Raw genomic sequence first — 25,039 nt, 5'->3', positions numbered from 1 at the left:
GAGTGGGGAGCGTGAGGTTTCGTTACGGAATTTCTCGATTCGGTCCCCGCGCTCAAGGCCCGCGATAGAAGCTATGCAATAGCTTAAAAAATGTTATGACATGAAATAGTTGAACACAAAATAGTTTGGAATGTTTCAACGAAGGTTATGTGAATTAATTAATTCATTCAAACCAGAGTCTAAAAAGAAACAAGGATAATAATTATGCTGATATATTATAAGCTAATTTTATAACTCTCACCTCTTCTGAAATCTTGGTTAACATTGATGCATGAATACGCCAGCGCGTAATCATTGTAATCCGTGCTTAAAATCCAAAATGGAAAACTGATAACTGAAAGGGAAATAATACATTATATAGAAGAAGTTAAAGTTCGTGGAGATATTATCATACTTCGCATCGAGTACATTTTATTTTAATTTAAGATTAAAAAGAAATTCTGAAAAGTAAATAAATCCAATCGTAAACGGGATAGATCCAAATCTATGAAGTATTCGGGTCCTTTGGTAGTCTTATCACTGTAGGAAAAACGGGTTCGAATCCCGCCTCGTGATCGATTTTTTTTAAATGTCTTATTACAGTCATTTTCTTATCGATAAAAATAAGAAATTTCAATAACTGAACAGAACTTCTTAAATTGTATTTATTAAACATAAATAAATATAAAATATAAAACATAAAACATACCTGATCCTCCAGAATTCATAGTGACTGTAAGTTTTCCACTAGTATCCTGGGCAGATGTGAAAGTCACTTGGCTGGAACTCGATTCCAATAATTGGTTTATAACATAAGAAGAAATCAGAGACAAACTATTTGTTCCAGAGATACTATATTCATGGTTGACACATTGTCCAGTTTGTTGTTCCTTTGGATAAGCCTGTATCTCGTACCAAGTACCTTGGAACTAGAAAAAAAAAATGTAGTTTTAACATCCTTAGGATTATTATCTAAAAGTGTGCCAATAAAAATGTCATTAATAAAAGCCACAGTGCTGTTCAATGCTACTTTTTGATAGCAGCTTTTAAGGACAACTGTTATTTAAACAATGAGATAGAAAAACTATATTCCAAATAATCCATTCAATTGTCTTTCAGTAAGAACATTTTAAATGCTCACAAGATTTATTTTGGTAGATCCACCCATTGCTTCCTAAACTAAATTATATCACGGAAACGAATCTCTACCTTCCTGTATCATAAACCACAAAAGTACATCTTTTACTTATTTATTTTGTTATAAAAACTTTTACTTAAACATAAAGCAGAGAAGGCGGCCTTATAACTTTCAAGTAATCTCTACCAAACAACTAACAGAAAGTGTAAAACTAAACTAGGTTAAAAACTTACACCTGTTAAATTAAAGTTAGCAACTGCTTGTATACTCTCATCGCATTGTCCAGGGAATTCCACAACAACACTCGGTTTTGGTTCGGGATAGTAGAAACAACCTTCTGGACTTTGGTCATTTTCCGCATAATACCTTTGGTCGAGAACTGGGATATCTTTAATGATATTGTCCATAACGTCTGAAGCTGGTGTTGTTAAAGTTTTGTTTCTGCTAAGCTTCCAGCTCCATACTGTAATATAAATAAATATCCTTTACATATTGCGGGATACTTGTATTATGTTGAAACTTTCAATCGTATTTGATTCTCCTCCAAGTCCAGGAGGAGAATCATAAATTATGTAATACTTCTTTATACATTTTCTGGAGTCAAATTATATTATCTTCTTCATTTATTATCTTTTTATTTTTTGATTAGGACAGATTTACATATCTAAATATTCCTCACTAATAATATTATAAATGTGAGAATATTTATGTGTCTTTCCTTCTCTTTTTCACGGATTAGGATGAAATTTGGTGAAAGAAAATAGGGTAGGTTTTATCCCGAAAATCCCACGGTATCGCTAAATGTGACTGTCTTACCACAGTAGATATTTATAGAAGAACACTTACCTTGTCTGGTCTCATCGTCAATATTAGCACATGAGTATACGAGAGCATACGAATTGTAATCAGTAGCTAAAATCCAGTAATCGGAGAAAGTCGTCACTGGAAGAATATTAAGGGCTTTAAATTATGTATATATTAGTTTCATCGACATTCTATTAATAATTTTACTACTATTAAAAATCCAATCTGTTTTATTTTAAAATATTATTCGGTAGATATTATGACAAAAAAATGTAAAGTTTTTTATGTCCATGCTTGTTTGTTTCTGTTAGACATTCTGTTCGATATCTGTTATTATAACAGCACTTATTTAGTAGATTAGTAAATGTATGATCTTTTTAATAACATATTCTACTGATCTTCAAAGCGCAAAATGTAACCTATTAGTACTAAACAGCATTGTAACTACATCAGCAAATTTTCTTCTATTCTAGGTCAAAACTTATTGCATCAATATACTCACAATTAGTCCCCGCAATGGGGAAGCTGACCACAAGTTTTCCAGAACCATCAGCTGATAATAAATCAGCAGTTCCATATATTTCATCTAGACTTTCATTAACAACTTGAGTGTTATAAACGTCTACAGCACTTGTAGTGCCGGGGGAATAGAAGGCGTTATTGCAAGATCCTCCTTGGAAGATTGATGGGTAGGATTCGATTGTATGCCATAGACCGAGGTACTGGAAATTTAGAAAATTCAAATTTAAGCAATTGTTTACTGGAAATTAAGAAAAAATACAAGGAATTGTTGAAGTGAAACTTCTTTATCGGGGTTAGAAAAAAATTTAGTGTAACATTTTTTCGTTACACGTGACATTTTCCGTTACGCGCCATCTTTTTTTATCCCTACCACGCGTGATACGACGTATGTCTGTAAAGTTGCATATAGTAAATTATGTTTGAAAAATAAGGTCTTAAAGAAGTTTCACTTCTTACGTGTGTACACTAGTACACGCACACATTTTTTTTATTGAGATTTTAGAAGGAAATTTAGAAAATTTAAAAGTCAAGCAATTATTTTATCAGATAGACTTTTAGTTAATGTTTTGGATGATCATGTGGAAAGAAATTATTAACGGTCGGTATGGAGTTAGTTTCTACAGAGATGGCTCATGCAATTCAAAATGTTTTGAGTAGTGTTTCTGATTATTTATATTCCTAACAAATCAAAATAATGTCTATTTATTATTGCTTCAATATTGAACATTATTAATTATGACCAAAATAGCAGAGCCTTTGTAATGAATAATGCAACGAGAGATATTAGTCTAGAAGAAAAGATTTAAATTTATCTTATTTCTGATTGATTTGAAGAAATCACCTAAAACTTTCGTTCTCTAGAAAGCATGCCACCTGAATCTATAAAATAATAGACAAACATTTTTTCCCTAATTTCTGAAAGCTTTCAGAAATTAACCAAAAACATACTTCTCCTAAAGTCTGCCACCTGGAACTATCAACAAACAACCTAGCTATCACATTAATAAGATTTTGATACTTACAGCACTAGCATTAAAGTTCATAATCACAGGAATGTTCACATCGCATTGACCACGGAACACAACTGGACTAGATCCAGGCAAAGGATAGTAGAAACAACCTTCGTCACTTTGGTCCACTTTATCGAAATATCTATTGTTCAATACTTGGATGTTATTTATAACTCTGTTTATATTGGCTTCTGCTGCTTCCGTGAGATTTCTTGATCGACTCATCTTCCAGCTCCATACTGGAAATAAATTTTATACGATTCCTTAGTATAATATGTATGAGTACTTATTTTAAATAGTAAAAAATAACTTTCAAATATCTGTTAGGTTAATAAATGCATTCAAATACAAAACGCCATTCTTTAATTGTTATTGCAGCGCATTAGGGATGTTTGCAGAAGTTCGTATAGACTGTTTTTACGCTACAGTGCGAAAGAGAGAGAATTGCAGTCATAATAAATTGTATTATTTTACTAACATATTTTTTAAGTTATTAATTGTTACTAACAAAATGAGTCCTGGTCACTTGAATAAATGAATGAATTATTATTTAATATGCAGTAGGAAATACTTTTATTAAGACTACTCAAACTAGTAATAGGCAGACTTCATTTCCATACAAAACTATTTAAAATCCATACTAATATTATAAATGCGAAAGTAACTTTGTCTGTCTGTCTGTTACTCAATCACGCCTAAACTACTAAACTAATTTTCATGAAATTTGGTATGGAGATATTTTGATACCCGAAAAAGGACATAGGCTACTTTTTATCCCGCGAAAATGACGCAATCCCGAAAATAAACTATGCGGGTTTTTCTTTGACTGCGCGGGCGAAGCCGCGGGTGGAAACCTAGTTTCCTAAAATAATAAGCTTGATAATTTTCGAGTTAAATAAAGAGTAATACAAACCTCTACGCGTGTTACTTGACAGGTTTTCGCAGCTATATACTAAAGAGTAGGTTCTGTAGTCTGTATCCAATACTAGGAGCTGTGATGACGATGATGCTAAAATAAAATTTGTTTATGATTATGAAGTAAATATATATAGATATATAAATATTCCAAGTAGTACTCCAATCAACAAAAAACTCAAATTAAATATGTAGGTACTTATAAAAAACTATATCGCCTTCAAATTGCCGGAAGGCGAACGGGACAAAATTTTAATGGGACCAACCGGAAGGCTTTGAAATAAAAATCATCAAAATCGATGTACCCAACATTGAGATAATATTAATATGGAGACGATACCGCCTACATCACTTATGTTCCACTCAACATACGTCATGTGGCGTAACTGCACTCAGTCGCTTGCTCGCTCATTGGCGCGAACGTCACGCTCATTTTTTATTTGTTTTAAAGTGAAACGCATCAAATATGCCTACGTGTGTGTTACGATATTGCACAAATAATACAAAGAATACGGAAAAGTGCAAAGGAATAACTTTTCATCAGTAAGTAACTAGATAATAATTTTTAAAACTTAGTTAGAGCAAAATTTTTGGCGGGCGACATTTTGTCATAGATTAAAAATTTAAGATATGACATTGGGCATGAAATAAGTGTTGTTAGTAATATTTGCTGGCGTATATTTTTATAGTATAAAATAATAATTTTACATATTTAGAAAAGCATAGACTGGTTGTTAATTGAAAAAAGGTGAAATCATGAAATATGAAAATCAATTACTCAATCATCAATTTTTTTTTTGTTAATTGATTTTAATCAAGTTTTTAATTGATATTGTATAAGCTACTGACTTGAACGTATAATTGAATTATTATTTATTTATTTGCACTAATATAATAAAGAGGAAAACTTTGTTTGTTTGTTTGATTGTAATAAATAGGCTCATAAACTACTGGACCGATTTTGATGAAAGGAGAATGCCCATTTTTGGTACTGGTTTTTCTCATGCATCAAGACAACAATACTATTAAAAAAAATCTCGGCAATTTAGAGGCCTTCTTGCCATCGGAAAATATATTTTGAACAGGGAATGTTTTGTAAAATCTAATAAGACATGTAATTGTTTAGATCCGTTATTATAGATTTAGTGTCCATTACCGGTTACCACGGTAACCAAGCGGTAACTTATTACATTTACTATGGTAAATAGCTAAATGTATTAATATCGATTATTGTTTTCATTGAATTACAAAAAAAATCAATTAACATAAAATCACTCTTTCAGGTATTGTTTATACACTGTAGGTTGTTTTAACAAAGATAGTGAAGTAAAATAATATAAATATGTATATATAAAAAAAAATATTATTATGACATAGCTTGGTAGGTAACCAGTTATTTCTTATTTGTTTCTTTCTTCGAATATGTAGTGAAAAAATGATTCAAACAACAACAACAACAACAACATGTAAACCGAATAAAAGCTCAATTGGCATTTTTTAAGTATATATTTAGGTTTTCTTGAAATCCGTCCCGGAAGATTTCTGGTGCCTACCTACACTAGCCGATGAACAGATAGACTTTGTCTGAAAGCATAGAAAAATAACCTTTGGACGATAAAATGTTACCTAAATCACACATAAACCTAACTAAATCGGGGTTATTTAAGTTTTGAGGTTATTTCACATTTTTCTCAATATCTTGAAAACCCCTGTTTTTATCACAAAAAAATCAATTGGTAAAAATCTTTTGAATATCGAAGAACCCTCCAAAACCACTCTGGCATTGACGCAATACTGTACTGTGGTCCATACTTTCATGGGCATTTTCCTTTGGCACAGACAATCTTAAGACCCTGAGAAAGAACATAGGCTACTTTTTATTGCGAAATATGTGCCACGGGCGAAGCCGGGGCGGACCGCTAGTTCAGAGATAAGTAATTAATATTTTTTCTATTCAAGGTTTCCATGTCTGGGCCGTGAAGAAAGGGAAAAATTATTTATTTTCTAAAAAAGGCTCAATTTGTAAGGAATAAAACTTCACATAGCCCTGACTGAACCTAAAACACGAAAAAAATTAAATTATTCCATATGACGTCACTATTTACATCATCCTATATTATATGCCAGATATTGTTAGCCCCGCGTAGTAAAGTCAGTTTATACCTAAAATAAATATTAAGTAAGTACAAAGAAAATTTCAAGTCAACGTGCATGTAAGGAGTGGCACCCAATAAAATAGACAGAATGAAACAAAGTGTCGCCTCTATAGCGGTGAGTCAGTGACATCGCATAATCTATGACTGTCTAGTCGTCATTCGCGCGCCCCGCGCCGCCGCGCTTGGCGCACAGATTTTGTTCGTGGTGTCTGCTCCATATTAATATTATCTCAATGGTACCCAATCGAAAATTTGACCCCCTTTACTGAAGTTAAAGTTTAAGAATTAATGTACTGTTTAGTTTAGTATTAAAGGATAAAAAAATCGATCACAAAGCGAAAGACGCGGGTTCGAATCCCGCCATGTGATCGAATTTATTCTATTCTTTAAAAATGGCTCATCTTACTTACCCGACGGGAAAGTGACAGTAATCCTTCCAGCACTATCCACAGTAGCTGAGCCAGTGATAGAGGCTAGTGACGCATTGATCACTTGAGAGTTGACGACTTCTATAATGTTCCCACTGACAGGAGTGTATCTGGCTTCATTGCAAGTACCAGTTTGGAACTCACTGGGATAGCTTTCGATGAGACGCCAACGTCCTTGGTACTGGAAAATAGATAATTGATAAATAACAATACTTAGTTTTATTTTCCAAAAAAATATATTATGTACATGTTAATTCAATCAAATTTAATTATAAATTTATAAAGAACTAGCAAACCGGGCTAAAGCGGGCTAAACTAAAAACTCCGTTTCGCCACCAGCCTTTTCTTTGCTATAAACCTCACGGAGCCCGACCTTTCCAATGAATGCAAAACCGTTGAAATCGGTTGGTGCGTTCTGGAATTATAGCGTCAGGAAGGAAAACCCGACTTATTTTTATATAGTAGATATAATAGAAAAAATTCGATCACGAGGCGGGACTCGAACCCACATCCTTTCACGCCAATCCGGGACGGATGCCTGACCAACTCAGCCACCCGTTAATCGACAATCCAACAGATTAAATATTATTTGTAAGAATGTAAAGATTAACCAAAAATTGCATGTTCTCTTCTAGCTTTCCGCCCTCAGGACCATCAGAGTTATCCCAAACGGTTTATACAAATTTAAACTCAACATATTAACTGCAAGCTATGCCATGCCTACATTTTGACATACAGAGTAACTTTTACTTTCTCGAGAACACTAACGCTCTACTGGCGAAAGACGAGGGCATGTGGGATTGTTTTCTATTCTTTAAATTTTCCTCATATTATCCAGAAGTTGAGAAATCGGCTATAATCTATACATATAATAAATCTTTAGAAGAGTCAATTCTGTACATTGAAAATATTGAAAAAATAAATAGCAGGGGGTGTTACTAGATCGATACCAAACCCAAATATGTGATTAAAAAAAATTGTCTGTCTGTCTGCCTTTCTGTCTGTGTGTCTGTATGTGAAGGCATCACATAAAAACTTACGGTTCGATTTCGATGAAACTTGGTATAATTATTATACCTTATTAACCTGAACATAAAATAGGATACTTTTATCGTATTTTAATACGTAGAAAAAAAATAATCTTAATTTTTCCGCGCGGACGGAGTCGCGGGCGGAAGCTAGTTCAAAATACTTACATCAGAAACATTGAAATTCTGTATTGGTTGGATAGTAGTATCACATTGACCATTCAATATAACTGGTTCGCCAGGACCCAGTTCAGGTAAATAGAAACAAGCATCAGCAGATTGGTCGATGTTTTCATAATATCTTTGATCCAAAACATCTATATTAGAAATAGCGTTATCTATTGCAGTAGTGGCGGCTGGTGATAGCTGATTGGAGCGGCTTAGTTTCCAACTGTAAACTGTTTAGAAAAAATGGTTAGGGTCATTTAATATATCTTTTTTTAGGCAATCTTCTGCTATGAAATCAGATAGGTTTCCGTAGAGAAACAGTATTGCATAGCTTCTATCGCGGGCCTTAAGCGCGGGGACCGAATCGAGAAATTCCGTAACGAAAAAACCTCACGCTCCCCACTCCGACGGGCACGGAGGTGAGGCCTGAAGGCATGCTATGCAATAGCTTTACCGCGGCAGTCCCCGAGTGCCACACGTCTTTTTTTTCATTTTTCATTGAAATTGTGTGTATGAAATAGCATTTTTTACTCGTACCATACTAATCAATTAATCATTATTATGGCTCATCGTCGAATTGCTTAACTTATTTTTTAGTAATCATTTATAGGGACCACTATTTCATATTATGTAGTGAATAAGAATATTGTAAAGATGTATGATACTTATTTTACGATAAAAACTGCATGTAGCGGGGATTTAAAAATTAAATATTAACGCTATCTTTAAAAGAGACATTTTCGCACATGTTAATTTTTAATTTCTAAATTTATAATACTGTAAAATCAAACAAATGAAAATACTATACAGACATTTTTGAAAAAAAAATCATGCTTTAAAAAAACCCGATTCCGAAAGAATTAGAAGAAAATTATGAATTACCTGCTCTTGTTTGTGAATCTATTCGATTCACGCAGCTGTACGCAAGGGCGTAGTCCTGGTAGTCCACGCTGAGTATCCAAAAGGCAATTGTTATCACTGAAAATGAAATTTTCTCATAAATATGTAAAAAAGTAGAAAAAGAACAACAAATTAATTTAAACAAAGATAGCTTGTCGTGAATTAGATTCTTAATGCATTCAAATTTCTTCTTTCCTAATAATAAATACCTTTTTGATTTGTTATCCTATCCTAGGCATAATATATTTTGGTATTATGCTCGTATTTTTTTACAACTGTTTGAGAAATTATGCTCGATTCTCATTACTAACCATATAATTATGATGATATTGGTTAAAATTTAGCAGTACATAATAGTGATAATATTCTAAAGGACAAGTCATTTTTTGTAAAATTTATAAGAAAAATATCTGATTATATAATATTATGTTCATCTTACATTTAATTATCTAAATAGCCATTTCACCAAAGCCATAATATCTGTGCCTCCAGTGAATAAGGGAGTAAGACGAGTTATTCCCTTTGGTTTTTATTGCACCATTGGATTCAGCTCGTCAAAATACACAACATATCAAAAGGTCATATCTCTAGCTGCATCCTAACCCAGTTTTTCGAATGACCCAAACGGTATAAGTAGGGTGTGATAAACGGTATAAGTTACCTTATCCATCATTTTAGGCAATCGCAAAGGAACTATTCGTCTCGAGTCAAAATAACCCACGAACACAAAGACATATGTGTAGTTATACTTTTTGAATAAAGACTTAATTCATTTTGTTCCATCCGTGCTAACACTATTTTAGTATAAACGCAGTTGTGTCATTTTTCTAACATGAGCATAAAGGAACAACTCTTAGTGTCATTGGTTCAAGTGACGACATGAGACAGTTTTGCATTAATGCCGTGTTACTATTGGTCTATTTGAATACTGCACGGAAACAACGGACACTTCCTTTTTGCTTAATAATATTTTTCAATCTTTTTTTATTTATCAGTTAACTTGGGATACTAATAATATTTCTATGGAAATTAACTATTTTTTGCAATAGATATTAAAAATACAGTTTTAATTAACACATTAAGTGCTAATATTATACTCCTTGTTTATATAAATACAGAACGATAATTGAATCACCTAAAAAAAGCCAACAAAAATGTTAAATTTATAATATTTTCTTCTTATATTTGGATAAGTTTTATAAAAAATAACTAGTTTTTAATCTTTTTTTTTATTTAATCTAACTACAAATAATACTATAATAATTATAGACGCATAGAAAAAAAAAATTATAACCAGTCTTGACAATTATGAATATTGTGTTCTCTCTCATATAGCGTTTTAGCCACTGTAATTTGCCTTTTTATAGGAAAAAAATCCGCAATATCGAAACTATTTTGGTCCTGCATTATCGTAAACATATTATGGATACTCTGGTACCATATATTTTGAAAAAAAAATTGGATATTGTCACGTAGAGTCTCTTCAAGTCGTATTTGCATCCAAGGCACCTTCAAATCTGTGCTTAATTTTTTCATAAAATCTTTGCGGCTCATTGTTTTTTCTTTATTTATCTATATTATTTTGATATTATAAGATATAGAAATTGTTAAAATTCCATATCATGCCGTAAAATATTGCCACTGACCACCTATAACTTTCCCTGTAACGTAACTGAACATACCTACAGGAATATGGTTTTCGAGCTTCTCTTATCTCTTAAAAGTGCTTGTATCCTCAATGTATAACCACCATGACATATTCGGTTTTTCTCCAGACAACATCTTCAGCCACCCAATCCTCTTGCTTGGAGTCCAAATCCAGCGGAGGACAATAATCGTCATTTACTAAAATTGAAAGTTTTTCGTCCTAGTGTTAAAGTTTTCTGGATCCTATTTTATACTCAATATATAGTATATAATACTATATCATGTAAAACGTGACTTGTAAAAAAAATATTCAAATAAATCAACACAAAATAATCGTAAAAGTTACGAAAAGCCCAATTATACGTCAAAATGACGTACAACATCCTCTTTACTACAAAATGGCGGAATTTACCGGGATGAGCCAACTATGTACTGCTAGGTCTCGACGGCTAATGAGTTGTTTCTGGATTTCGAAGCGATTCGATGGTAAATATAGAAAAGACAAAGTTATTTCGCCGCGGTGTACATTAAATTTACGTAGATTGGACTTCTAGGGTTAAATGCATAAACACCTACATGTTGTTTTGTTTTTATTATATTTAATAACGATAAAAAATCCGTTGATTTTATTCGTTTTTCAAACTACATGCATGGTTGTTCCACTAAAAGGCCTCAATTGAGTCATAAAGTACACAAATTTCAAGCATAATAAGTCGCATCATTTCTATAAAACCAAAACTGGCAATAATTTAAGTCGTGTTATGCGACTATGAACATAGTGCATTAGGGCATAAGTCGTTATATTGCAAAGAGCAAAAAAAAAATTATGTGAATACATTGAGTTATTCCATGAAGTACTCGTTCATAAGGCCACAACTACAAAAAAACACGAAAAAAGTATATTTAAGGGGTTGTTACAATATCTGTTCATATGTAAAACTAAAGTCTAACATCATATCTTACCCATACAAGCTTAAAAATTTGAAGTTATAAAGATTTAGTGTTGATATATAGTTTTTTGTCTCTCCTGAAAAGTGCTGTTTTTGAGTTATTCCCTTATTCACTGGAGGCACAGATATTATTTCCTCCAAGTCTCTATTTTTAAGTCCCTTTTTTACTTCCATATTTTTATTTGTTTAAGCTATTGCATAGCTTCTATCGCGGGCCTTGAGCGCGGGGACCGAATCGAGAAATTCCGTAACGAAAAACACCTCATGCTCCCCACTCCGACGGGCGGAGGTGTGGCTTGAAGGCATAGCATGTAATAGCTTTACCGCGGCAGTCCCCGAGTGACACACGTCGTTTTTTTTTGTCACCCACTATAGAGGTACATATTATTAAAGATAATATTCTCATAGCAACACTGTTATTAATCCCGATCGCAATGTTGGCACACAAATATGGGCATGCGTGATTGTATCACTCATTTGCATGATCGGTCAAGTACATGTGACCATGTGTGGATGAACAGAAAAACAATCTTAATACTCAATAAAACGCATGCTTTTCTTAAATTGGATGCTAATAAAGATGTAGGATATTACCTGTGTCCTGTTTATGTATGAAGTTTTTATTTATACTTTTAATTAATGGACTCCATCTATTATGGCTAGCTTTCCGCGCGCGACTTCGTTCGGTTTGCAGAAAATTTAACAATTTGTATACCTTCTCCTTGAATAACTCTATCTATTAAAAATAACCCCATCAAAGTCTGGATACTTAAAGATCTAAGCATAAAGATATGAGTATCTTATATTATCATCTTATCTATGACGGCGGTAAGCGAATTTGTTTTAAACTATGTAATGATAAGGAATTTAAAATTACTGTCCACAAATGCCTGAAAGTTATGCACCGCCTAGGGATTATTAACCGGTTTGCAATTTGTGTTGTGTACTTGTGTAGGCAGAATAAGGCGATATTACTTACGAAAGACTGTAAGCAACTTGTTTTGTTTAGGTTCCTGAACCCGATAATAATCTAAGCTCCGTGTGTATGTAGGTATGTATGAAACTCAAATGTCAATGTTTTTAAGGAAAGTTATTTTAACTTAGCAGAAGGTGCTATGCGTTAATTTGCTTACCTACACTAAAAAATATTATAGAAGACATTTTAGATTTTTTCGTGTATCTGTGTGTTTATTAATCTAGGGTATTTGTAAATTTCGAATAATTTAGTAACGAATTATGTATATATAAAGATTAAATCCATACTGAAGCAAAGTATTTATTATATTATATACAAAGCATTTAATATATGATATTTTTTTTAAATCAATTTGTTCAAAATCATACCTGAACCATTAGCAGGAATAGTTATTGTAAGTCGTCCATCTGTTCCATTAACAGCCACTGTACTATTTGATGTTATTAAGAACTGATCATTAACACTTGAAGATTTGATCTCTAATCCGTTGTTTGTTAGAGAATATTCGTGGCTGATACATTGACCAGGCTGGTTGTCTTTTGGGTACGCTTGGATTTCGTACCATGTGCCGATGAACTAGAAATTAAGATTTTTAAACATTATAAGTTATTTTTATGGAATATTTGGGAAATGTAGGCAGTGGCAGGATAATAAGGTTAAGGTTTTAAAAGAATGAAGGCTTCTTATATTAATGGAGATGAAAAATTATAAATTTAAAGGCATGAAGATTACTGCAACCGTTCTTGCAGTTGAAGCCATATCTTTAAATAATGAAGGCTCATTAGTATTAAAAAGAGACAAAACAATGCTTTAAAATTTGAAGTCAAAAAGATCATTTCAGCCTGTTAACGTATAAATGGTGTTACAAACACCATAGTCTTTCATTGTACTTCTAAAAAATTTGCAAACTTTGTATCAGTCAATCAATTTAATCAAATTCATGTCTTACCCCGCTAGCATTAAAGTTGTTTATTGCACTGATGCTCTCATCACATTGTCCTCGGAAGATTACAGGGACATTTTCCTTCGGTTCTGGATAGTAGAAGCATGCAGCGTCACTTTGGTCGTTTTTTTGGAAGTACCTTTCGTCCATTACGGGTATGTCTCTCATGGTTTGTTCGAAAACAGTGCTGGCGTTTGCGGGTAGTTCTTTGGTTCGACTTAGTTTCCAAGCGAACACTGGAATTAGAAGTAGTTTCAGTATCATACTTGAAATTATACTAAATTGAAATGCATTTTAAGATTAAATAACCATTTTTCTAGGTAGTATGGAAATTAGTTGAGCAATAACCCAGGTAGGTAATACATTTATGCAAAGCATAATATGATTGTAAAATTACTCTTAATTATTTACAACGATTTGAAGAATACTGAAATAATATAAATTGAAAAAAAAATAAGTGAAGTAAGTAGCATACCTATGTTAGGCAGATTTAGTTGATTTAAATACAATTTTTACATATTATAACCGGGAAAGATCAGTTCAGTTTTGATTGCCATTTAATGGTTAGAATGGTTCAGGCGGCAGATTCCTAGCGGAGGTTCAAAGTCTTGACCGAGCAATGCAAACTGATCTCAGCATTTAATTATTATTATTACTAAGCAAGAGACCTTTGTAGCGTCTATCTTACCCATTCTTTGATAACGGTTGACATTACTGCAGGAATACACGAGAGCGTATGAGATGTAGTCCGTGGCCAGGACCCAATAGTTTGTTGAAATTGTAACTGAAAATAGAGTACATGACGTTTAGGATAGTATTATTATTTACAGTTTTGTATATTAGGTATAAACAGTTTGTTTATAGATCAGAGGAGCGTTAGTTTCTCGAGGCAAGTACATATACATTTTTATCAAATAAATTGATCTAAGATTTAAGACATATTATGACTCAATCAGATTTAGGACATATGACTCATAGCGCGGAACGAGCGACAAAGAAGTACAATCGGACGTGGTCACGTTCAACTATCGTCAGTAAACCGACTTTACAGACAACCAATTTTTTTCTTTTTTAATAATTTTATTCTTACACCAAAGACTGACATTAATAAATATAAGACATAGAAGATATCCGGGACTGAACCCACTAATATTATTTGAATAAAAATTTGTGCGCAGTAGACTTTGTTTATTTTAATTGCAAAACTTAATAATATGCAAATAACATTATAATTTAGTTTTTTTCAATTTACGAAACAACGTAAATGCATTCTTTATAGGAATTATGGCAGACAAGGTTGAGGATAGTCCTACTAATATTATAAATGCGAAAGTTTGTATGGATGTATGGATGTTTGTTACTCTTTCACGTAAAAACTACTGAACCGATTACAATGAAATTTGGCACACATATAGAGGGTAACTTGGATTAACACATAGGATAGTTTTTATCCCGGAAATCCCACGGGAACGGGAACTATGTGGGTTTTCCTTTGCAAACGCGGGCGAAATCACGGGCGGAAATCTAGTATATTATATTTTATGCTTTTTATTTACGTTTTAATTTAAATTGCGTTTCAAAACGATCGAGTTTCATTAAAAAATACATTTGTATGACATTTATAATGATATATTATGTTATGATGTTTGTATGTTTCATGTATGCAAAAAAATGTCGATGTTCTTTTGAAAATTGATTTTGCGCGATGTTATAACTAAATGTTATCATTAGGCTTCTCACAAGTCGAAAAATTACTCTATATTACTTCTTGGGACAAAAACTTTCCTGCACAAATAAGTATATGGCTGTGTCATAATTCAGTCACTAAAACTAAACAACAATAATAACTCAAATCCATACTAATATTATAAATGCGAAAGTAACTCTGTCTGTCTGTCTGTCTGTTACTCAATCACGCCTAAACTACTGAACCAATTTTCATGAAATTTGGTATGGAGATATTTTGATACCCGAGAAAGGACATAGGCTACTTTTTATCCCGGGAAAATGACGCAATCCCGGAAATCCCACGGGAATGGGAACTATGCGGGTATTTCTTTGACTGCGCGGGCGAAGCCGCGGGCGGAAACCTAGTAAATACATAAAGTAGTAGTAGCCCTTCTTAAAGTCGTATTAATTCCTCCGTGGAAGAATGACAGAGCTATTATATATCGCCATCACTTTCCCACGCTGGGTTTAACACTGCTTTAAAATATCACCGACCCCAGAGCATTTTAGTAAAATAAAAGCAATAATAATATTATTATTCATAACACTTTGGTTCTTTTAAATTGACTTTTATTAATGCCAATCAATCATATTTCCTCTCATATCAATTAACCTCTTGTAGAACAGTCTCAATGTAATTTAGTTTTATATAGAAATGTTTGTAAAAAATAATATAAATATAGTCTAGAACACCCTTTGATGATATACACAGAAATTTTCACCGGTCCTAAATAAGTGTACAAAACTTGAATTAAATATATATCAGTTTAAAGTGTATCAAAACCGACTCTAAAGGAGTCTGCTACATACAAAACATACAGAAGAAGCTATAATTTAAGCGTATAAATTGCTTCATATTGATGATAGAGATTAATGTAACTTTTTGTTCAATTAAAAACTGGCTAGTTAGATTGGCAGGGTACTGGCTGTATGTAAAAAAAAGAAATAAAAGCATCATATGAAAAACTCCTATTATTTTTTGCTCTACGACGCATTACCTGGGCAAAATAATTGGTAACGGGAATCTATACTAATATTATAAAGCTGAAGAGTTTGTTTGTTCGTTAATCTCAGGAACTACTGGTCCGATTTGAAAAATTCTTTCGGTGTTTGATAGCCCACTTATCAAGGAAGGACTATATAATATATCATCACGCTAAGACCAAAAAGAGCGGAAACATGGGGGTGAAACCTCGGAGTAGTAACTATATAACTGAATATAATATGTACAGAATATATCTCCATATTACAATTTATTGTATAAAAAAATTCTGTAGAAATGTATAAGGCGTCGTATGTGACATTTTTAAAGGCACGAATATACTATAAAAATGTTGCACAATATTATTTTTCATTCATGCAATATTCAAGACGTTATGTTTTCATTATATACCATCGGAATGTGGAATATCGCGCCGAGACTAAGGTAAAAGCACCTAATACGGAGGTATTTCGCAACATTTGAAAGTAAGTATCAAATTTAAGCATTTGTAAGTCTTTCTAAAGGTGCCAAACCACTTTATCGTTAAAAGTGGAACTTAAATTTTGTATTGCTGTTGAGTCTATGTTTATTTTCATGATATTTCTTATTTTAAAAAAATATTTAAAGAGTCAGGTCGATTTTCCCTAATACGGAGGTATGATTTTGGTCAGAGCCTAATACTGCGGTAGGCGGCTCCTATTACGGAGGGTCAGAAATTATATTCATTGAAGTTCCGTACAAATAATATTTGTTAAATAATAAGAATGTGTTAGTAAAGTAAATTGTAAGATTTTTATTCATTGACCATTGGTTTGATTACGTTGATTCACTTTTAATGTGTTTCATTTATGCTTTTAGTTTTATCGAAAAAAAAAACACGCATATCAAATAAGAATCCACAAAAACAGACACAAAACTTCTTATTTATTTACGCTACCCTAAATCTGGTAATTTTAAGTTCTATGAATAGGGCCGTAATAGGAGATCATATAACCTAATACAGAGTTACCTGGAAATATCTACCACCGTAATAGGAAAACTACTCGTGTTTTTAATAATCCTAATTCTGACCCATCAAAAATTCGATAAACAAGAGAGTGTAAATGCTTAATCAAATGATAACAGTTTTTTGGCTCAGATGTGTAAAACTCAAATCAACAGTTATACAAAATAAATGATTTGTGATACATTAAAATACACCTTCCTATTTTTACACCTTCTAAGAAACAAACATTTTGTAATCAACCGTTTTCATATTTAACTGGATTTCTAATTAAGAACACATACCGCAGAATATGGTTTCTAATTTATCCGATTAATAATTATTTCAACTAATCTTGGAATTAATTCAATAAGTAAATAAAATTAAAGTTATAAACAATTAAACATGCCCAGTATTTTTCCTATTTCGGAGTTATGCCACCGTATTAGGATTAATCTATAAAATTTGTATCGTATTACGGCGGTATTTTATTTCTTATTTTTTGGGTAGAAAATGACTTACAAATATGAAACAAGCTATTTAAATAGTGAGTGTTATAGTAGGAAAATGCAATAAACAATACATATACAAACTTGAACGGCTTATTAATACGAAAAACTTAGTTTATAAATATTAGTGTACTTACTTTTGTTGTTTCGCGTTTGTATGGAAACACCTCTCATGTCGATGCCGTTACACAGATTGATTGATCTTATTGTGTTGTCTATGTGCTATACTTGCAAACGTTAGTTAAGTCATTGAGTAATAAATTTGGAATAAATAGTTTACGTTTTGGTGTACTTAAAATTAATAAAACAGGAATAAAACTCGAAAATAGAAATACCACCGTATTAGGAAGCGATTTTGACTACCGCCGTATTAGGAGCCTTTACCTTATTTGTACTTAATAACGAATGAATAAAAGTAATTACAATTAATAATTTTTGTTGAATAATACATTTCCTGTAAAATTAACGTTGCTTCTTATCATACCAAATTGTTCATATAAACAATACCTCTATGGAATTTTTTTAAAATACAGTTATCTAGAATCTAATTACTATTAATAATCTACGAAATATATTATGAAATTGTAACATTAGGTACGCTATCTTATACAGGGTATCTTTCTAAGTTATCTAATAAAAAACATTTTTATCGTACTATGTGTGTGACCTAAAAGTTCAAGAAATGGTATAAAAAAGTTCTGAAATGGCCCTGAAGTGTGATTGCTAATTTTTAGGGTTCCGTACCCAAAGGGAAAAACGGGACCCTATTACTCAGACTTCGCTGTCTGAGTAATAGGGTCCCGTTTTTCCCTTGGCTTGTCTGTCTCCAGGCTGTATCTCATAAATCGTGATAGCTAGAAAGCTGAAATTTTCACAAATCATGTGTTTCCGCTATAACAACAAATACTCAAAATAAAAAAAAGTAAAATATTAAGGGGGGTATGCATTCCCCATAGTACGGAACCCTTCGTGCGCGAGGCCGACTCGCACTTAGCCGGGTTTTTTTAAAATATTGTTACTATCTAATATTACTATCGTGAGTTACAAATTTGATAAAAGGTCTAACTAATGAACTAGAAAAACATTTTAGAGGCTGAAAAACAATTTGATAACATAATTTTTATCTATTAAATAAATAGGCAATGGAAGTAGTAATTTTAATAAAATTATTATAATCATCCAAGCTGTGATAGCATTCAGAAGTCTTTTTTGCACCATTTAAGATAATTAAATTATTTAAAATGAGAGAAGCAAGCAAGAAATATTATATGAAATAAATTATTTTATATTAATTGTACAATGTGTTTTACTTTTACACATTTTTTTTTTAAATTTTAAGGTTATTTTCCGGTTTTTATTATCTTTATTGAAATGTTATTCTACAATATTCAATTTCCGCCCGCGGCTTCGCCCGCTTTGTCTAAATGTTGTTTGCAAAGGAAAACCCGCATAGTTCCCGTTCCCGTGGGATTTCCGAGATAAAAACTATCCTATGTGTTAATCCAAGTTACCCCCTATATGTGTGCTAAATTTCATTGTAATCGGTTCAGTAGTTTTTACGTGAAAGAGTAACAAACATCCATACATCCATACAAACTTAGAATAATATAATCATATAACATAAAACATCCATATATCTAGATATATTAGAATATTAGATATTAGATTATAGGCAATAATTACAATAATATTATATTAATTACAATTATTCTTTATCATCAAATTTAAGTGTTCAACATTTCAAATAATGTTCACTGCGTTTATTAATTGTTTTTTAACTATCAAAGGTACGTAACTCAGTGAACAAATTTTAATACATAATTTACGTTAAACAACTGGACGAAGTATGTAACTATAATATTATATCTTCAATTATCATAAAAAGGTGCTCAAATATGGAATACCATGAAATCACGTTTCATTTCATAATCCTATATTTAAATTCATACCAAGTTAATTATAATTTGAACTTCATAAATCGGAAGTAAATTACAGGATATTATGAGACATAATTTGAAGTAATATAGATAAGTATTATAAGTTAATGATATTTTATAGATATCACTAATATCTATTACTATTCAGGCAGCTAGTTGGTAATTCAATTTTAAGTCTATATCCAAGTGCTTGGGAGGAGTTTTTGCTTTAATTTTTTCCCAAAACTAAACGAGTGAGACAAGAAAATGTAAAAATCATCGGTGTCTAACACACAGTAAGAATACAATAATTATATTACACTCTCACTGTCTATGAAATGGTTTTCAAAGACCAATTACGGCTTTAAAAAATACCATTAAAATTCCTTTAAAAAAAGGTCTTCATACTCACAATTAGTTCCCGCAATGGGGAAGGTGACCAAAAGCTTCGCGCTGCCATCATCAAACGCCACTTCAGCTGTTCCGTCAATAGTGAGTAAAGTCTGGTTGATGACTTCTGTATTGTACACATCGACTTTACCCCCAGAACCAAGGGTGTACTCTGCGTTACCACAGCTTCCCAGGGCATTTGCTGATGGGTAAGCTTCTATGGTGTTCCAAACGCCCAGATACTAAAAACAAACTTAGCTATAGTGTGCCTAAAGTTATTACGGACTTTTTAAGGGATATTTTGATGGTAAATAATTGAAATGCATCCTGTAATATATAATGATTTTAAGTTCATTGCGTAGAGTGGATGATGATGGAATATTTATTGTAGAAATAAAAGGATTTCTGCTTGTTTCAAAGATAACATTTTGATGAAAATTCGAAGTTTATATTCCGAAGAAAAAGGCCAGAACCAGCTCGAGTAAATAAGTTTTACTTAATGATTGAAAAGGCTTAAAAAACTACCAACAGTTGGCGATAAAAGTGCATAAAAACATGCAATTGAAATCCTTTTTTGAAGTCGAAATTTTAAGTATGATGATTGATTATAAAGCATGTTGTTGTATGTATTGTATTGATTGTACGATAGCATGTTGTTGTTTATGTTTGTTTTATTTTTACTTTCTTTTTGGAGCACAATAATTACTGATACTTTGCTATAAAACCTAAAAATTTTATAATATGAATTGACTGTCTTGTCACTATAATAATTATTTAGTTTGTCTGTATTCCTACTTACATCAGCGACACTGAAATTCATAACCACGGGGATGTTCTCATCACATTGTCCAGGGAAGACCACGGACTGGTCCAAAGCTGGTACCGGATAGTAGAAGCACGCGGCATCGCTCTGGTCAGTTTGGACGTAGTACCGGTCGTTCAGGTCCAAATACGAAGCGACTACATTGTCAACTTGGACCTTGACGTCGTCTGTAAGCTGTTGCGTTCTGCTAAGGATCCAGCTGTTCACTGTAATGTTAAAGATTTTAAAATTGGTTACAGGTCATCTGGTACTTAGGTACCTACGTTCCTTGTGTTTATTTCCTTTACTTTAAGGGTCGCCTGGCAGAGATAGTTTTTGCTATTCATTCATTCAATGTAGTGTTGAAAGTCAAGACAGAATTTAATTTAGGTTAAGACGAGGCATGAATAAGTATAGTTTAATTATTAAGGGTATATTAATATTATGAGCTTGGCAAAAAGTACTTATAACATTTATTTAGAAACGTAAGATAGGAATATAGAACAATAACCTAGGTTTGAAGTACATATAAATAAATCAACAATTCTATAATTAAAAATAATATCTATGAATTGCATTTCAAATACATAATACATCCTACGCATTAAAACAGCATCCATGTTTTATGAATGATGACGTTTTTTGCTGCAACCATATGCATTGACCTTTCAATTTAATTAATTTATTATGCACATTTTGTCCATTATCATTTTTAAGTGATTGATTATTTTATCGCTCTACTATAGTTTCCTGTATGCGCATTCATTGATAGATAAAATTCAATAAAAACAACACCAATAAATATTTCCTTAATAATATTCAGTTTATCGTTTCCGGTAAATTGTAGTAATAGTAATTTCTGGTTTAAATAATAAAATAATTTATATAGGAAATAGTTCCTAGGTACCTTTTTGTTAATGTTAGGTGTCAGCCATCAATGGGCAAAGTGCTTAAACTGCTACTTTTATTCTTTCTGTTTTTTAAAAAATATCTCATTTATAAAACATCTCCATAAAAAACTAAAATATCCAAGAGCACTTTTATTATAATTCCATCTTGATGGTAATTACTAATTTGGTTTATAGATTAGTCATGCATGATGTTCTGAAAGTGCTCTTCGAGGCACCAACATTTAATTTGTATTGCTAATTTTATTGGAACGAAGTTCCTTATAGCGCGGTACGCTGGCCAAGCGACCCGTCCGACTAGGGCCCTTCCGGCCTCCTCCACTCAAGCGACAACCCAAGCCGAGGTTCGAGACCCCCGTCAAGGGGGGGACGCCCTTGCACATGTCGCTACCCGGGTGAACCTTCAGTTCACCCACGCGTCCGCGTTAACATGTAGATTGTAGAAGCCTTTCTAGCTAACATTGAGAGAAACCATACAAAAAAAGGACAAGCGGGCTAGGTCAGCGTCACGAAAATTCCTCACGGCGCTTTTGTTATAGTGTGCGTAGACGCAATATTGCAAAAGTGTATGAGCATTCCTTCACTTATTTCACTACTCTTAAAAAGTGTTAATTTATTTAATTATCACGAATACTAAATTAGTTAATTAACACGAATAACGTCCGCGTGTCATTTAGTATTTAAAATATTCTAGAATTGACTTTCAAAAACATGTTTACACGTCAATTTGACGCCAATAATAATTGAATTAAAATAATAACTTACAAAATTATTTGTGACTATAAATTAATAAAATTATGACAATTTAATAGATTTCGGAAGCTCTGTTTCGACCGAACGATGCGACAAAAACTATAAGGATCATTCATATTATAATAACACGACAAAAAAGTGGAAAATATTAGCGTATTGACGTATTAATTTTAAATTATTCTAAACAGGTTTTAAATTCATCGATGTTTTTGTTCAAAATGCATTTTTCAGAAGAACATAATATTCATATTGTTAAATATTTATTTTTTCCTAATCTAGCTTATCTTTCCTATTAAAGGCCAGATTCAGATTAGAGCGGTATCCGCTGCCCCGATCTAGTATCCCGATGTCACGCGATTAAATCTCTTACATAGTACATATATTGTAGAGACTCTAATTATAGCGTACCGATCGGTATAGGTGCTCGGATAGGTACCTACCTACGCGATTAGTTTCCAATTTGAATAGGCCTTTATTGAGACTCGATTCTTATTTTGTTGACCTAATCCATAGTCAAAAGAATTATTCATTACTTGATTCCTTCATTAGAATACTTGAAGGTCACAATTAAGATCATATGAAAAATAATTCGAACTACTGAAAAAATTGACATGAAAATCTAATACAGTAACCAGGAGTAAAAATGTTTGTTATTGTTAATGTGCACTAAATACCTAATATACAATTGACCCTACAACTACCTATTAGGTACAATATTATGATCCAAAATATGTATTAACTAGGTATCTACTATTTTCAGTATAAAAAGATTGTTGCATAGACGATTTAATCAACTTTTGTATACCCAATGCAACTTCATTGATTTATCGTATTTATTTAATCAAAAATATTTTTTTATTTACTATTTACATTCACTTTAAGTTTTATTTACTACTTACGTTTGCTTCAAAATGTAACATAACATGACGTCTCATTAATTTTCTTAAACTCTTTGTTTTATGTGTTGAATTTACATAGACATTGCGCTTTAGATAAAAATCAACAATTTATACAACAAAACCTTACTACAATATTTACAATAATTGTAATATTTATCCATTGAGATAATATTAATATGGAGACGATACCGCCTACATCACTTATGTTCCACTCAACATACGTCATGTGGCGTAACTGCACTCAGTCGCTTGCTCGCTCATTGGCGCGAACGTCACGCTCATTTTTTATTTGTTTTAAAGTGAAACGCATCAAATATGCCTACGTGTGTGTTACGATATTGCACAAATAATACAAAGAATACGGAAAAGTGCAAAGGAATAACTTTTCATCAGTAAGTAACTAGATAATAATTTTTAAAACTTAGTTAGAGCAAAATTTTTGGCGGGCGACATTTTGTCATAGATTAAAAATTTAAGATATATGACATTGGGCATGAACTAAGTGTTGTTAGTAATATTTGCTGGCGTATATTTTTATACTATAAAATAATAATTTTACATAATTAGAAAAGCATAGACTGGTTGTTAATTGAAAAAAGGTGAAATCATGAAATATGAAAATCAATTACTCAATCACCAATTTTTTTTTGTTAATTGATTTTAATCAAGTTTTTAATTGATATTGTATAAGCTACTGACTTGAACGTATAATTGAATTATTATTTATTTATCTGCACTAATATTATAAAGAGGAAAACTTTGTTTGTTTGTTTGATTGTAATTAATAGGCTCATAAACTACTGGACCGATTTTGATGAAAGGAGAATGCCCATTTTTGGTACTGATTTTTCTCATGCATCAAGACAACAATACTATTAAAAAAAATCTCGGCAATTTAGAGGCCTTCTTACCATCGGAAAATATATTTTGAACAGGGAATGTTTTGTAAAATCTAATAAGACATGTAATTGTTTAGATCCGTTATTATAGATTTAGTGTCCATTACCGGTTACCACGGTAACCAAGCGGTAACTTATTACATTTACTATATTGTTTTCATTGAATTACAAAAAAAATCAATTAACATAAAATCACTCTTTAAGGTATTGTTTATACACTGTAGGTTGTTTAAACAAAGATAGTGAAGTAAAATAATATAAATATGTATATATAAAAAAAAAATATTATTATGACATAGCTTGGTAGGTAACCAGTTATTTCTTATTTGTTTCTTTCTTCGAATATGTAGTGAAAAAATGATTCAAACAACAACAACATGTAAACCGAATAAAAACTCAATTGGCATTTTTTAAGTAGGTATATATTTAGGTTTTCTTGAAATCCGTCCCGGAAGATTTCTGGTGCCTACCTACACTAGCCGATGAACAGATAGACTTTGTCTGAAAGCATAAGCTCTACGCATAGATTAAATATGTTAATCGAAAAATAACCTTTGGACGATAAAATGTTACCTAAATCACACATAAACCTAACTAAATCGGGGTTATTTAAGTTTTGAGGTTATTTCACATTTTTCTCAATATCTTGAAAACCCCTGTTTTTATCACAAAAAAATCAATTGGTAAAAATCTTTTGAATATCGAAG

At 32.0% G+C, this 25,039-nt stretch overlaps 1 protein-coding gene across 1 annotated transcript in view; it reads right to left on the bottom strand.

Moving 5' to 3' along the window:
• The window catches only part of LOC123699679, a 59,929-nt gene that overhangs the window by 16,110 nt on the left and 18,780 nt on the right, over nt 1-25,039 (bottom strand). The window contains exons 7-21 of the mRNA XM_045646689.1: nt 20,871-21,100; nt 20,094-20,313; nt 14,253-14,348; nt 13,571-13,800; nt 12,990-13,197; nt 9,031-9,126; nt 8,149-8,378; nt 6,935-7,133; nt 4,367-4,462; nt 3,466-3,692; nt 2,424-2,643; nt 1,964-2,059; nt 1,351-1,580; nt 689-908; nt 242-334 (exon numbers count right to left, since the gene is read on the bottom strand). Coding sequence (XP_045502645.1) covers nt 242-334; nt 689-908; nt 1,351-1,580; nt 1,964-2,059; nt 2,424-2,643; nt 3,466-3,692; nt 4,367-4,462; nt 6,935-7,133; nt 8,149-8,378; nt 9,031-9,126; nt 12,990-13,197; nt 13,571-13,800; nt 14,253-14,348; nt 20,094-20,313; nt 20,871-21,100 — 2,691 coding nt within the window. The remainder of the gene's footprint in view (nt 1-241; nt 335-688; nt 909-1,350; nt 1,581-1,963; nt 2,060-2,423; nt 2,644-3,465; nt 3,693-4,366; nt 4,463-6,934; nt 7,134-8,148; nt 8,379-9,030; nt 9,127-12,989; nt 13,198-13,570; nt 13,801-14,252; nt 14,349-20,093; nt 20,314-20,870; nt 21,101-25,039) is intronic.

Source organism: Colias croceus, chromosome 18 (genome assembly GCF_905220415.1).
Source record: "Colias croceus chromosome 18, ilColCroc2.1".
NCBI classification, from domain to species: domain Eukaryota; kingdom Metazoa; phylum Arthropoda; class Insecta; order Lepidoptera; family Pieridae; genus Colias; species Colias croceus.
The sequence above is the reverse complement of the archived record's forward strand: the minus strand, read 5'-3'. Positions and strand labels throughout refer to the sequence as shown.